The sequence below is a fragment of the Poeciliopsis prolifica genome, unplaced genomic scaffold (genome assembly GCF_027474105.1).
Source record: "Poeciliopsis prolifica strain line A6 unplaced genomic scaffold, Auburn_PproV2 SCAFFOLD019, whole genome shotgun sequence".
Classification (NCBI taxonomy): domain Eukaryota; kingdom Metazoa; phylum Chordata; class Actinopteri; order Cyprinodontiformes; family Poeciliidae; genus Poeciliopsis; species Poeciliopsis prolifica.
This window is the reverse complement of record NW_026562394.1, coordinates 2,695,587-2,711,712: the sequence shown is the minus strand read 5'-3', so window position 1 is coordinate 2,711,712 and position 16,126 is coordinate 2,695,587. Positions and strand designations below refer to the sequence as shown.

At 38.7% G+C, this 16,126-nt stretch overlaps 1 protein-coding gene across 4 annotated transcripts; it reads left to right on the top strand.

Annotated features, from left to right (window-relative positions):
- Positions 1–758: 758 nt before the first annotated feature.
- Positions 759–15,970, top strand: LOC129368576 (calpain-5-like). 4 transcript variants are annotated; one of them, XM_055043621.1, is made up of 14 exons: positions 759–1,003; positions 3,380–3,559; positions 4,242–4,373; positions 4,680–4,876; positions 5,687–5,879; positions 5,974–6,164; positions 7,760–7,837; positions 7,925–8,120; positions 8,516–8,638; positions 10,300–10,502; positions 10,846–10,967; positions 11,041–11,177; positions 11,845–11,897; positions 12,602–12,797. In XM_055043621.1, the coding sequence occupies exons 2-14, from the start codon at positions 3,404–3,406 to the stop codon at positions 12,696–12,698; spliced, it is 1,878 nt and encodes a 625-aa protein (XP_054899596.1). In that variant the 5' UTR covers positions 759–1,003; positions 3,380–3,403; the 3' UTR covers positions 12,699–12,797. The 4 variants fall into 4 exon arrangements, 3 of the variants coding, with proteins under 3 accessions (XP_054899596.1, XP_054899594.1, XP_054899595.1); XR_008606876.1 differs by lacking the exon at positions 11,845–11,897 and adding an exon at positions 14,163–15,970 and having other exon boundaries at positions 762–1,003; positions 12,602–14,050; XM_055043619.1 differs by lacking the exon at positions 11,845–11,897 and having other exon boundaries at positions 762–1,003; positions 12,602–15,970.
- Positions 15,971–16,126: the final 156 nt, after the last annotated feature.

Sequence of the window (16,126 nt, the reverse complement as noted above, 5' to 3'; positions counted from 1 at the left end):
TTGATTTCAGGAGTATGGAAACTTTCTGGTCCACTGTAAGACATGTGGATCAGAACGGGATTTCTGTGGTTGCCTCTTTGTTGCTGACTAGCAGCCTATTGAGCTGGAAAACGGCTTCATTTTCCCTGAAATGCACCCTCAGAGTACACTGCTGCCTTTGTTCAGGTCATCTGCTGAATTGTTTTTTTCTGTGTAATCAGCGCTTCCAGCATTCTATCACAGGAAATACATTCGTCGCATCGTGTATCGTGCATCCTTTCTTCCTGTCCTGTCCTCTAAATTCTGCTCATGAAAAAAACTCTTAACTCGTATCTTCAACAGTTTATCTCCTGAATAATCCCCTCGTCATTGTTGGCCCTTTAAAAAAAGAAGTCAGCCTCTTAGAAGCTGGAATTAGCCTGAGCAGATCTGATGAGGGTGAGGGAGTCACAGTGCCTCTGTGTTCCCTAACAGAGAAGCACAGGTCACTGGGCGCCTGCCAGTTTGTTTCATTCCCACAGCTCACAGATTATTAGCTCTGTTTACTCAACGGTGCAGACCACTGGTGCAAAAAAAATCTGATTTAACACTGACAGACCAGCATATAAAACCCATTTGTGAGGCTGATGTTATTACCAGAGGCTTGAGTTTTAGGTGCTTTTAGACAGGCTGAGCAGGTTTCTACTGGTTTTTTGCTTCAGGGGACGTGGGGGAGCTTAGTTTCGGTTGCCCCTTCCTTAAATACTTTCAGAGATCCAATCAGTCGTTTTCCAAAAGTGACATACTCTCCTATGCAGCGATGTAGCCGTCGAGCCAGTTTTCTGACGCTGTTTTTGGGAACTCCTCACAGCAGCAGCAAAGTAGGAAATCTCATTTCATTCAGAGCAAGGTGTGGTAGACAGCTGTTCTGTGTTGTGGCTCCTGAAGCTGAAGCGTGGACTGACTTGTAAACACCTGACCTGGAGTTTGAGGGAAGAGCGCAAGAATCTAAGTTCATCTTCACAGGAATAAGACTTTCCATTTGGTAAGTGTTTCTGTTCTTCATTTGTAACTTTTAAGAACATGTTACATAACTTAGGCTTAAAAAAAACTGACCATAAAGAGCAGTGACTGCTGTTTACCGAACAGCAGACACTGTTTGATCTTTACTTTAAGTATGTTTTACTTTCTGTTTCTCCGGTTGAAATAAACATAAACATGTCTTTAAACAAATAGTTTTCCCTGATCTTTATGTTGGTTCATGTACATCCCGGAAACACTGGGAAGTGAAGGTGGCGTCACCTGTAACAACCAGATGAAAAAAAAAAAAAAAAAAACTGTCCTGAGACTTATTTTCAATATTTTCTGCTTTAATACTCCAATAAAAAAAAAAGAAAATTAAAATCTTACCATTAAAAAAAGTGAGGAGAAACTCTCAGCCAATATTGGCTAATCGCTCATTAAGCCGTCTCACCGATCAGGTCAGAGGTACGAACATAACAGTCGAACATGCAATGAAAACAGGAATGGGGTGGGGCACTGAGAAGTGTGGAAACAGGTTAGTGAGTCAGAGACAGGTACGTACTCGACCGGGAAACTTCCTTATTCTGGAGAATAAAAGACTGAGCTGCGGATATCACAAAGGTACTGTCACTGGATATCCCTTGTATGTATTTACAGAAATGTTCAAACTTGTAGTTTGTTTTGTAATTTCAAATGGTCTTTTTCAAAAGTTCTTTATCCCTTTTGTACTTCACTGGCTGTTCAACATATTTGGTGTTTATTACTTCCTGTTGAATGTGTGCTGTTGTGTGACTCTTGGCCAAGACTGAAATATCAAGATTCTTATCTAAGTAATTACTCCGGCCAGTACTGTGTTAGCGGAGCACTGAGGGGTCAAAGTGGTGGGAAAACAAACTCAAGAGTCCCTCCCTAAAGAATCAAGCTACGTCTCTCGTCATAACTTTAGTTTTTCTCTTCAACAAAGTTTAAAAAGGTGTTTTTCTGCGAGAGCCTCAACCAAACCACTGATCCATGATACGAGAAGTTTACATAAATCTCATATTCATTTTAGTAATTCATTTTAAATGTCATCAGCAGGTTGGATTGATGAGTTTCTTCTCACTTTTTTTTAACATAAAAACCTTGAATTCATTGCATCTCCTCTCCCTCAAATACTGTAACTATCAGACAAACAGGCTCAAATGTAAACATGTAGGCCACAAATATTTGATTCACGTGAAGCTCTTGCTTTTTCTGAGCCACCAATAAGCTTCTGGAAACATTTTCATTGGATATTCAATCATTCATCATAAATACTGGAGTAAATTTAAAATGGTTTGGGTTCCTTCCAGGCCTCTTGATCACAGAAGCTAATTTTAAATAACATGCTTCATTAAATCTTAATATTAGTTAATTTCTGACAGGCATTTAGAACCACTATCCTGCTGCTTCATTCATACAGCTATTAATTTCAAGGCACTGCTTTTTCTTTCTTATTCTATCCACGTTGTGCATCCACTGGCGACAAGGTTAGCTCCACCATCTTTATTGTGTACTTTCATCTAAAAGCCTTTCTTTTACTGCTCCGGAAGTATTTTTTGAAACAGAGGTAAAATTACATTTAACGTGAAGTAAAACCTCAGAGTCTAATTTGATCCTTTTAAAGTGCATTTCTAATTTTTCAGATTCCAGAAATTGTGAATGCTACTTAGTTGAAAAATATCTTTGATGTAGTCTTCTGTCCTGAGACAATATGTGGCAACAAACTACCCGAAATGTAGATTTTTAAATCCAAGTGAGTGTAAAGGTTACTATTTTGGTTTAGCAACTTTTATCTCTCAAACGACAGAGAGCTCATGTCACATGGGACGGTACGTTTCTGGGTTTTAAGACTTTGCAAATTCATATCAAAACATTTTCTTACTAGATTATGATTACATCTTTTTAAAGTCTTAAAATATTTGTACTTCAGACATAAACTGAATGAATTATGCTTTTGAGTAAATAAAAATCGCCCTAAAGTATCAAAACACGCAGATTTAGTTTGTATTATCTATGTCACTCTGACTTAGCTATGCTGGGTGTCGTTTTTGTTTTTTTGTTTTTTGGTGTAAAACTTTGAATTTTTTGATCCTATTTCTTCTGTGCGACACATTTGGTTTCTTCCATAGCATTTGAAAAGAGCACAGTCCAAATTTAAAGACATCTATCGAAAGATATTTATATTCTAGAGCTGGTAAAGGTGAATGCGTCAAATCTTTTCCAATATCATAAACATTTCTCAACTGTCCAAATGAGTCCACCGAGACTCACTCAGGGTCATGAGTCAGTCTGAAGCAGAACAGCAATCCCACCAAGTCTAAATAATTTTTGATTCCACCCATATAAAGACCAGAATCCTCTTCTGTCTCATCTGCAGCTGTGAGGCCTCAGCAGCTCCACCATGCCTGTCGCTTATAGAAATCAGCACTATGCTGAGCTGAAGAAGCAGCACAACCAGAAAGGGACGCTGTTTGAAGACCCAGAGTTCCCAGCCACCAATTCATCGCTTTATTACAACAAACCCCCTCCTGGAGTTGTGCAGTGGAAACGACCCAGGGTACGTTTATTCCACACAAAGAACGTTAAAAGTGTTTTATATCTCAGTAATTGATCTGAAATTTCTCTTATATTATTGTCGCCGAATGATCCTGAATGCACTCCTAATTTGAACAAATGAATTGTGTTTTATGTGTCGTAAATGTGTAACTCAGATAAATTTTGCCACTTTATTGCTTGCCAGTTACTTTTAGGATTTACTTTAAAATCTGTGCTTAGCTATAAGCATTGAATGTTCAAGCCAGGCGTGTAATTTCAAAGAAGAAAAAAAATTACAAATGTGTTAAAAAAGGTTATTTTTTTTACAAGTCTAACATCTGTTTTATCAAGCCCTCAACAAAACTTTCTACAAACACTTTAACTGTAATACCAAGAGATCCAAAAAGATCCAGTGGTATGTATACTTCTTCTAAACCATGTAAATATTGTTTTTATTTGTTGGATTTTTATTATTTGGTGATTTGTAAAGTCTTGGAAAGTTAAAAAAGAAAAAAAAAAGTTTTATTGGCCTTTATTTCAAAGTAGTTTGACAGGAAAGCGGGTACTGAGAAAGCGGGATGAGAAATGTCACTAGGCTGGGAATCGAACCTGCGACCACTGCCACGAGCACTAAAGTCTCAATATGTGGGCTGTGCTTTGCTGCGGCACCACCACTTATACCCACTATCTTTCTAATATTTTAGGAAATATGTGAAGCCCCACATCTCTTTGTAGAGGGCATCAGCTCTCATGACTTGAACCAGGGGATTGTGGGAAACTGCTGGTTTGTTGCTGCCTGTGCCTGTCTGGCTTTAAAATCAGACCTCTGGGAGAAGGTGAGTTGACTTAAAATAGTTTTGTTTTTTTTTTAGCAAAAATATTTATATGAAAATATTGTTAGAATTAATAAAACAAGTCTGACTAGAAAATAAGTTTCTAAAAGAAGTTGAAAACTATGAGAGTGATCTGTTCCAACAACAATGCAGCTGGTTCAGTTTCGTTCCTTCAAAATATTTCAACACAACCTCTGGTAGTGTAAAGCAGAGACATGTTACCCATAATGTTTATACCTTCAAGACTTAGAAATCTAAATATGTACAAATGAGATGTTTGGTAAATTTATTGTGCTTAATTGTCTCCAGGTAATTCCTGACTGGAAGGAGCAGGAGTGGGGTTCAAACTACGCTGGGATTTTCCACTTCCGGTTCTGGATCTTCGGTGAGTGGATAGACGTGGTGATAGATGACCGGCTGCCAACGATCAACGGACAACTCATCTACTGTCAGTCAAAACAGAACAATGAGTTCTGGAGCGCCCTGCTGGAGAAAGCCTACGCCAAGTCAGTAAACCAAATCTGTTCCTCACACAAACAGCCTGTACTTTCACTGTCAGCCCTGATGATGCTGCTTAAAAAGCCTTAAAAAATGTATGTTCCCAACATTGGTTGAATATTTTGAAGATGATCTCTTCTTGTTTTAACATGTTTGCACAAAGCTGCAAAAGGCCAGGTCTATAAAAACATATGAGTGAATCTTGTGTAGAAGAGCTTGACTAACACAGAGTCCGCAATCTGATGGAACATAATTCAGATGGAAATCAGGCCTTATTGTATTGTGTCTGACCTCACAAATACACTTCAGAGAGGTGAAAATCCCACAAACCCTTTATTGTTGAAAGTGTTCACACAAGAAAAGGTCACAGAGCAAAATGTGGGCAAACATTATGTATAAACTTTATGTATTTAAAATAGGATGCCACTGAAGGTTGCATACGTGAAGGGAAATGAGTAAATACATCCGTAAATATAGTGGAAGTTTTGATCTTCCCTCTGATGTAAGGGGATATATTTGTTTCCAAAGTTCAAAGGTAGAGAACAAAGACTTTTACACAAAGCTTTTGTTTCATCTGTGAACTGTATTGTGTAACAAAATGTTTGCGTTATCTTAAAGTGTCTTCTTTAAAATAGAAAACAGCTAGTCTGAATATAACTGCAGTCATCTCTTTATCTGATAAAACCTGGGTAGAAATTAAGGATTTTCAACAACTGTAGCTAATTTTGAGTTGTGTCTAACATCATATGAATATTTTAAGTTGCCAAACTATCTTAACCTATCAGCTCTTCAAATGTCCCTCCTCCCACCGTGCCCAGGCTCTTTGGCTGCTATGAGTCCCTGGCTGGAGGCAATACTGGAGATGCTGTGGTGGATTTCAGTGGAGCCGTAGCGGAAGCCCTCGACCTGCAGGCAGGGAAATACTACGCAGATCAAGCCAAACAAGATAAGTTATTTGAGGAACTTCTTAAGGTGTGGAATCGTGGAGGAATCATCAGCTCCTCCATCAAGGTAAGTGACTATCTGTTCCTGCAAGTTTTTTCTGTTTACGTCTCTTCAGTCTTTGACCATGTCAAAATTAAAACATTTTCTCTCAAATTCACAGCCGCAGGGATTTGGACTTGAGTCAAAGACGGATAATGGGCTGGTGCGAGGCCATGCGTACTCGGTAACTGATGTGAAACGAGTGCGTTTGGGTCATGGGCTGTTGGCCTACTTTAGGAATGAAACCATCCCACTTATCCGCCTGAGGAATCCATGGGGTAAAACTGAGTGGATAGGAGCGTGGAGTGACAGGTCAGGAGGGGTCATGTGGGAGTCATTTTCCTATCACTGGGTTGGAAAAAATGTGCTTTGAAGAGACATTACAACTGGCACGGTCCCAAAAATGTCTTTATAAATCAATTTATTAGCTGAAAAAGATACCATACAGAGAAAGTAAGACAATCAATTTCATTGTTCCAGTTTGCCAAAATATAACTTGGGTTTACGTCTGAAAAATCTACTATACAGGTGAGGTCAAGGATGGCATAAAATGGTCTCATATCAACCAGGTCCAAATCTGAAAAAAAAAAAAAAAAATGCTTATTTGGCATTATCAATTAGTTCAGACAACCTACTGAAATTACAATGAAAGTCTGATGTGTGGTTTAAAAGATTTGAAAAAGGGAAAGCTCTGAAAAAGTATAATTGATATCTGTAGATTTTTATGGTACAGTCAGAATCTACAACATATTTTATTGGGATATTGTTTTATATTTAAAGCCTAAAAGTGCCTTTTTATTCAGCCTCCTTTAATCTGAAACCTCTACATACAGTCTAGTCAAGTGGCTTCAGAATAATCCAATTAGTAAATATAGTTCACTTTTAATCTCAGGATCTTTACAGCTGTTCTGTAAAGGTCTCAACGGTTGGTTAAAGAACAACATTTGTTCTTCTCTTTGTAAGTAAAAGCACAAATATTTCAGGCTCTTATTTTCTTTTACTGTTAACATGAAACATATTGAACTACAAATACATTTAGCTTAACTTTCTCTAGGTACCTTTCTTTCTAGGTACCTTTCTTTCACCTTTCACCTTTCTTTTTCCAGGTCTCAGTACCAGAGACCTGGAAACTTTCAAACACACCTATTTTCTTTCCATGTCACAGGATAATGTATGTAAGGCCCTGTTTACATGACAACGATCCAAAGAAAATTACAATTTTGTTCCATTTCTGTTCTTCCATTTACATGAAGATGTTCTAATTACTATCTTTGTTTACACAGTAACAGTACACATTGAAAACGTGGGCATGTTGTGGTGGCGAAAAGAATAGTGCGACCCACGTTTGGAGGCCTTTAGTCCTCGACGCGGCCGTCGCAGGTTCGATTCCTGCACCTGACAATATTTGCCGAATGCCTTCTCCCCTCTTCTTGCCCCCATTCAACCTACTTTCATATAAGGGACACTAGAGCCCATAAAAAACCCCTGGAGGAGGGCATGGTGAGAGCATTACATTGATAACATGTAATGCTCTCACCACGCCACTAGTTGGTGCTAGGTTCTTGAAACTAAGTACTCGTGTTTAAAAAAAAAGTTCTACATGAAAGCACGTCAATTTGCATTTTCCCATCAGGTATGTTCTGGTGTCTCTGTTCACAAGACAACGGGCACCGGTATGTTTTAGAAGCATTGCACTCTGGAACCCGTGTTCAATCTGTGCCGTTGTCGGAGAAAACATTTGGTGGTTACATGTCAGTAAAAACACAACAAAACTCTTCCGTTTTCGCCAAAAAATGTTGCGTAAACAGGGCCTAAAACAGTTGCTTTCTAAAGCAGAACATTCTCTGCATTTTTTGAATGCTTCCAGCTAAATAACCACCTTTTTGGTTTTGATTATTGTTTGTTAGTTCTGAAGAATGGTCAAAAGTCGGTGACACAGAAAGAGGCAACCTTGGCATCACAGTGGCGGACGATGGAGAGTTTTGGTGGGTCGGGGTCTCTGATCACACTCCAGCTATTTCATTTGATTCCTAACTGTTCATTATTGATGCGCTCCCTGTTTGGATCAACAGGATGTCATTCACAGACTGGTGCAAGAACTTCACTGATGCAGACGTTTGCCGTCTAATAAACACCTCACTGATCAGCATCCATAAGACCTGGAATAAGGAAGTGAACTTTGGGAAATGGACTCGAAACAGCGACCCCCTGCTGAACCGCTGCGGTGGTTGTGTTAACCACCGGCAGACATTTCTGCAGAACCCACAGGTACTGACGGCTCAGAAGACTCTCGGTCTCTCCACCACTGACAGTCTGTCCATAGACTTAGACTTAGAGACTTAGACTTGACTTTATTGATCCCTTGGGAAGACTCCCTCAGGAAATTATAGTTACCAGCAGCTCACAGGCAAAAATGTGGCACACAGTAAGCATACACAAAAGAATACAAAAAAATACAAATTAAATACAAAACAAAGAATATAAATACAACACAAAAGGAAATTATAGCAATTTGGTGGATAGATTGACCAGTGATATGGTATTGCACTGTATGGTTTGGCCTGATAAATATGGAGTTCACATTTGTAGAAAATGTGAATAGAAACAAATAACGTTATAGAAACAAATAACTAAAAACTAATGCATTTTCCCTTCTCTTCCAGTATTTGTTTGATGTCACCAAAGAATCTGACGAGGTCCTGATCTCACTGCAGCAGAAAGACAGAAAGATCCACAGGAAAGAAGGTCAAGGAGACAATCTAAGCATGGGCTTCAACATCTTGAAGGTAAGGCAAATTATCCGAACAAATCTCATCTGTAAAAAAACAAACAAAAAAAAAGGACAATGCTATTTGTGAGGCAAACACAAGTTCACAATGGTCATTGCAGTAGCAAGCTCTTTTATTTTCATGTGTGTGGTATTGATTATATATTTGTTTGCAAGGGAATTCAGGTGTGCAACTCGATATACTGCCACCAAGTAGTGAGGTTATAATAATAATACCATAATAATATTTTCATTAAGATGGACATCACCTGAAATTTTGACCATGACTGTCACTATACTGGTTTCTTCAAAATACTTGAGCAGCAAGAAATATGTTTTTGGGGGCAAAAATTATTGGCCTCTGTGTTAATGGAGCTTAATTACAAAACATAGAATAGTTTCAATTGTAAAGTTTAAACAAAAAGTTGTGTAAAAATCATTATAATATAAAACAGTTAATACAGTTAATAATTGTGCAAAATATATTAATTTCACATTTCTAGTCCTCTACTTCACTAAGCAGTAAACAGACAGGTGTTTAATTTAGCTCTTATCTGAACCAAAGCAGACCTTTTAGCCAGAGGCTGAACACATCTGTTTCAAACTGAGAGGCAAAATGCAGCCAAAAACTTTGATGACGATTTTATTTTTTTCTCTGCAGAAGTTGCAGACAGGTCTGGTTATTTGGTTCAAGTCTGGTGTGTTGCACACGGGATACTTATATCTCCTGTGTGTTACACATTATTTACTTTCCCCACTTGAACATAATATACAGCATTATATTTAACCAACAACTCAACAAAGACATGACAGAACTGACAGAAATATCATGTAGAGAGTTATTGAATAGAGACAAGAAGCTGTGCACACAGTTCTCAGTGAAAACAAACTTTGCTCATCATGTTGAAGTGTCTCATTTAAATGAAGCCATCTGTCCACACATGTCTAAACTGATGGCATGTTTCCTCACATCGGTCTTTAATGCCAGAGACCTGGAAACTTTCAAACACACCATAGATTCTGTTATCACTTCGTTAAAGGTGTGACATGAAGGGTTTGTGATAAAGAGCTGTGTGGACAATATCTGTTAAAATACCAGCAGCACACTAAATTGAAACTTTGATTTGTGATGATTTTATCAGTGATTTGTCATCTTTCATTTGACAGAGTCAAGATGGTGTTTTGCTTTTGCCTGTTATATTTAAAGAGCATTTCCTGTATGAGATAAGCTTTGCATTTTTTCAGTCTAACCTTCAGTACTTACAGTACAAACACTTTCTGATCCTCTTGAAACTGCAATATACAACCCCACCACTAAGGGGCAGTCATTCCTCAAAGTCCTGTAAAATGTGGAGGTTTCTTTGCAAATCAAGTATCTATAAACTTGAACACCTATGAGGCATAGTGCCCTTTCCAAACTTCAGTGTACTTTATTCTGATGTTATGTGATAGATCAACACAAAGTAGTGCATAAACAGCCAGTATATGTCTTTCTTCCAGCATTTGTTTTTACAGATAAAAAGTTAGTTTCTTTTTAAGCCATTTTAGGTTCAGTACAAACATATTTCCAGAAGGATTACAGGCTTGTTAAAAATATAGTTTTTCACAGTATGTCAACTAAATCGATATAAATATGCTAAATCTGCAGTGACGAATGTACAACCGGGTATTACTTTGCAGGTGGAGGTGAACAGGAAGTATCGTCTACACGACTTGGTGACGCAACAACTTCTGCATACCTCCACCTACATTAATGCTCGGTCGGTGTTCATGAGATGTGAGCTGCCACAGGGCCGATATGTCGTCATCCCGACCACCTTCAAGCCTTTCATAGAAGGAGAGTTCATGCTCCGGCTTTACACGGACGTGGACTCCGGCTGTCGGTATGACACCCATAATTCAAATTCAAATGATTCAAACTAACCTAAGCATTGTGTATTTCAAAGCCTCGAGGGAAAAACTTTTAAAATGTTGACCCTGAATGATGAATTGTACTTTATAGAAGCAATCAGATTTGTGTTTTGGGGAATAGCTGAGCTTTTTTCTGGCCAAAGATTGTGTTTTGATTAACTTAATTTTTCTCCATTCTTTGTTTTGGCAGCTCAAACAAGGGAGCGTTGGGTTTTGCTTGGTCTAAAACATGAAATGTGTTTAAGTCAGACTGGCTGCCTTTTGATTGAGATCAGAATCTGAAGAAACGTGATTTCTATCCATGTCTTCCCTCAGGGAGCTAGTGAAGGACAAACCGCAGACTAAATGTTGGACTCCGCTTTTTGGATATCCTCAAGTCGTTACTCACATATCTGTGGACAGAGCTGAGATCGGTCAGCAAGGAGACCAGGCGGAGGGTAAGAGAATATTTTTTCTAACTAGTCCTGCTCATTTATAAATCACAGAAATAAAATTAAATGCATCTTTTAGGCATAAACCCATATCTGATCATTTACTGCGAGAACCAATCAGTGAAGTCCATCGCCAAGAAGAACTCTTTGAAGCCGGCTTTTGAATTTAGCGCCATTTTCCACAGGAAGAAGGTCACAGAGCCCCTAACAGTGCAGGTAAGTTTAAAAATCAGACAAGTGACTAATTAGTCTCGGATAGATTGGTGGGGCTGGTATTTACTGCCCAGTTTTTAGTCATTTACTGTTGTTAGAGCTGAAAAAAAAACCAAAAGGCAGGAAAAAACACTTTAAATGACAACAAAGCAGAGACAAGATTTCTCTTCACGACATAAATGGTAAATTGAAAGGCTTTCCCAATACATATTTAAATAAGCTAAATGCTAATGAGACTTTAAAGCAGTGGTCCCCAAACCCCGGGCCACCTATCAGTACTGGTCCGTGGACCAATTAGTACCGGGCCACTCAAGAAAGAATTCAATATTTCCATTTTATGTATTATTTGAGCCTGGAGGATCTTTTATTTCGAAAATCCTCAAACCAGATTCTCTTGGTTACATCTTGCACCAACATTGAGCCACAAGATGAGTAAGAAACAGATCAGATGTCTTTGGAAAGTTTCTTTGTGAAGGGAAAAGGCCCAGAGAAGAGACAGGAGAATGGATTTATCCCAGTAGGTGATTCCCACAGTCCAAGCTGCTCTGCATGATATTGTGACCAACTCATTAATGAGGCAACAAAGCCTTCAAACTGCTTCGCCACATAGAGACCAAGCAACCTGTGCATTAGCAACACTTCCGGTGTTATTGTCTCTCATCACTGCCAGATGGGACGTCTCGTCACAGAGAAACGCGCTCAGGGCTCCCATTCGTCATTATCGTGAGTTGAAATTTTCACAAACGTAAAATGTTTGTTTTTGTTGCGCATCTGTATCTTATTTTGAAGGCATATGTATATGTTACCATAGCGACCAGAGTCACAGAGCGTTATGGGAGTGAGACGAGATGAGAGAAGTGGAGCTTGTGAGTTTTAGGTCTGGTTCACACGATTTAAGAGTTGTCGGCTGATTCTGTGACCACACACAATACGAACCGACAACAGTACAACAGGTTCGATCGGTTCGTGTGTCCAGGCACACGGCAGGAGCAACACAACACACACAACACGAGCAGAAGCATGATCTGACAGTTTCCTCCCATCCCCCCTCTGGGTCGCAGCAAAAATGCCAAGTCTTGACTAATTCTGCGGTAATCAAAAGGTTGCTTTAAAGCACATGTACACAAGTTTTGGCAACCCTGGCAAAGATTTTTAAAACCCCCACAAATAGTTATTCAATTTATGTAACCATAATGCTTCCACATCACTGTGTTAAAACAATATACGTTTATTATATATTCCAAGAACTGTAGACCAGGGAAGGAAGGGCTAAACATGCAACACCTTTTCTGCAGCACAGTATGTCAGTTTTACACATAATTTAAAAAAAACTGTAAATTAATTGCAGCCTGGGAAAGAGTTTCAATTCTAACGCAACAAATCACCTCCTGTGTTATTTGCTACTGAACCTGCCTGGTCTTTTCCAGCTGTGGAGCGATGACCTTGGATCGGACAGATTTTTGGGCCAAGTCATGCTGTCCGGGAGGCCTGATGACAACACTCACCCTCAGCTGCTCCAGCTGAAGGATAAAGGTAGTAGGAAGGCGGCCGATATGCCCGGCAAAATTGCCCTGAGGATCCTCACTTCGAACGAGCTGACGGCCTTATAATGAGACATTTGAAACGTACAGTATCTGACTAAGTATCATCGATGAACTGAAACAGCTTGAACACCGTCCATTATTATTTTTAGAAAGTTAGGAGGAACGCAAGATGATTCTGACCAGATTGTTGGGTTCATTTTGACTTCTTTTTAGAAAAAACAAAGTGTTTTTGTTTACTACTATTTTTATATTTGTGTGTTTGGGAAAGTATTTTTTCATGAAACAATGAGTAAAACTGAAGTAACACTCCAGAGCCTGTCAGTGAACTTGACAGGATTATGCTAGCTTGGCTCAAAGGCCATTTCGACTGAAATGGCGTTCATGAATGAAATGTTTCAGTTTGTGTAGGCCATGCTTCCAAATATTTAATTAACATTAACAGCCGCCTCTATCGGATCAATACTAACAAAAGGATAAAAAGTATTTAAATAATTTCCTGCTTTTCTAATGGTTGCTTCTGATAAATCAAGTTTCTCCTCAACTTTTTACATCTCAACATATAAAGCCAAAAATGTTTGTCTTGCATGAAACGGCTGCCACCACTGAAGATGATTGGTGTGATCTATAACCATCAGCTTTGCCTTTATTCTAGTTAACTGTCTTTTAATGAGTACAATAAATCAAAGGTAAAGGGCTTGTTATTTTGCAGCAATTTTTTAATATGTATTTTAAATGTCTTAAACAAGGGGGCCTTCTGTCACTTATAGGAGACTTTACCATGATGTAAATACATGTCCTTCTTTCATGCCTTTCAGATTGAACAATTTCCTTTCTTCCTCACTAAAACGTACACTGTTATTTTAGTGATATTTTGCATTGTTACCTTGGTTGGTTTCAATTATTCCTTCAATGTATCAACTGGTAATCTTTTGCAAATAAAACATTGGTATTTCCTATTTCTGACGCTGGCTCCGCCCCCATGCTGACGTAGAGCAATCCTCCCCCAATTATTCCCCAGCGTTTGTCAGCAACTGACCAATCAGCGGTCATAATTTATCGGCAGTATGTGGCTGAACTGACTTCCGACTATATCGTCAGTGTTTATCATATCAAACACACTGCGATCAGAGAAATTGAGGAAGATAATAAGGAATCGTGAATATGCGATCCCGACAGTCATTATCCAGAGCGTGTAGAGGGTGGAATATAATTTACCATATTTCCAAAACCAAAAAGGAGTCTGGAATAACGCAAGGAATAAATCATGGGCTGCAGCCCATCTCAGGCCCAGTTGAATGAAACTGATCAATGGCTCAAGGCTAATGGCTCAAGGTTAATGGCTCAAGGCTAACGGCACCAAGCTAAGGGCTCAAGGCTAACGGCACCAAGCTAAGGGCTCAAGGCTGACGGCTCTAAGCTAATGGCTCAAGTTTAACGGTTCAAGACTAACGGCACCAAGCTAAGGGCTCAAGGCTAACGGTACCAAGCTAAGGGCTCAAGGCTAACGGCACCAAGCTAAGGGCTCAAGGCTAACGGCTCCAAGCTAAGGGCTCAAGATTTTTTTAGAAATAAAATATAACTCAGTCTGATTAAAATAACACTGCTAAAGATTTAATAATTTAAGTCATTACTCACCCGTTTTGTACAGCATTCACACTCACATTTAACCAAACGTCGCGTCCCTCCTCATTTGTCCTCTTGGGCTTCATCATTGATTTCTCTGTTTTCCGCTAACAACCGTTCAGATCTGATGTAGGATTCCATGGAGAATATTCTTGTCCGGCGCCTTTGACTCGGTGTTGGCTGATAAGGCAGAAATTTATCAAAAAATATATTGGGTAACTCACTGACTTTTACTGTCTCTGCCATTATAACACTGTTTGTCGGGGTTTGCGCTACTTCCGCATGCTTCCAATTTTTTTCCAAGTACACCTCGCTGCACCAAACCAGTTTTTCTACTACTTCTACAAAAAAAAATAAAATCTTTTGACGAGTCGCCTCCTGGTGGCTATTTCAAAAATTGCTGGTTTAGGCTAAACGCTTCCCGTCTTTCAGATGGAAAGTTAAGGAAAATTGAGCTTCTGTCCTGGGAAAACTCAGTTTGAATATATTTATCTGTGCTCAGTTTAAATAAAAAGAAGGAAAATTCATCTTCTAATCCTCCTTAGTTATAGCAATCATAACAAAACTCTTCTTAGGATAAAACATGATCCTAAAAGATCAGTTGCTGTGGTGTCAAATTGGACATCGCATCATTTATTTTCTAAATCTGTCCTTAACTGTTCTGCATGTACAGTTTTCATTGAGGAGATTGTCCGACGTATGTCCCTATTGCTGCTTTATTTTTCTTTCTGTTTCCATAGTTTATATAAAAATATCCCTCTATTGAGCTCACCGCTATATTGACAACATGACTAATCAATTTGATTCCTATTCGAACTCAATGAAAAAAGAACTTGTCATTCTGAGGCATTGACATGTTCCTTGATACACATATTTAATTTTGAGAGATGAACTAAAGATTTTGAGAAAATAGCTGATCCATAGTATTTTGCCTGACCAAATTTCTTCAGGTGGGAATCACAGTGAAGTTCAGATCGCTGGTTCCTGCCAGTTTATTTCATTCCCACAGTTAGTTCAAATTATCAGTCGTGCAAATATTAAACAAAATAAAAAATTGATTTAACATAGATAATCATATTTGTGATGCTAATATTATTCCTTGAAGCTTGAGATCGGTAAACAAGACCAGCAGGTTTCTATTGGTTTTACCTTTAGGGGACGTGGGGGTGTTTATTTTTTATTTCCTCTTCGTTAAAAACTTTCAGAGATCCAATCAGCAGTTTTTCATGACATACTCCCACACACTGATATAGCCGTCAGGCCACCTTGTTTTTGGGAACTCCTCACAGTAGCATAAATCTCATTTTCATTTAGAGCAAGGTGCGGTAGTTGTTTTTGTGTTTTGGCTCCTGAAGCTGAAGCGTCGACTGACTTGTAAACACCTGACCTGGAGTTTGAGGGAATAGTGAAAGAATCTAAGTTTATCTTCACAGGAATAAGTGTTCCAGTTGGTAAGTGTTTCTGTTCTTCATTTGTAACTTTTGAGAACATGTTACATAACTTTGGCTTAAAAAACTGATTAAAGCTCATCGTTTGCTGTTTACTGAACCTCAGTTTGATCTTTACTTTAAGTACGTTTTACTTTCTGTTTCTCTGGTTTAAATAAACATAAACCTGTTTTTAAACAAATAGTTTTCTCGGACCTTTATTTTAGTTCACATACATCTTGGAAACACTGGGAAGTGAAGGTGGTGTCACCTGTAACAAGCAGACAAAAAACAAACTTTTTTGAGACTTGTTTTCAATATTTTCTGCTGTAATACTCCAATAAAGAGAAGAAAATTA

Coding starts and splice junctions, on each gene's coding strand:
- LOC129368576 (XM_055043619.1), top strand. CDS start 3,404: ATGCCTGTCGCTTATAGAAATCAGCACTATGCTGAGCTGAAGAAGCAG. Junction 3,560..4,241: donor TGCAGTGGAAACGACCCAGG/GTACGTTTATTC, acceptor CTAATATTTTAG/GAAATATGTGAAGCCCCACA. Junction 10,968..11,040: donor GCAAGGAGACCAGGCGGAGG/GTAAGAGAATAT, acceptor TGCATCTTTTAG/GCATAAACCCATATCTGATC.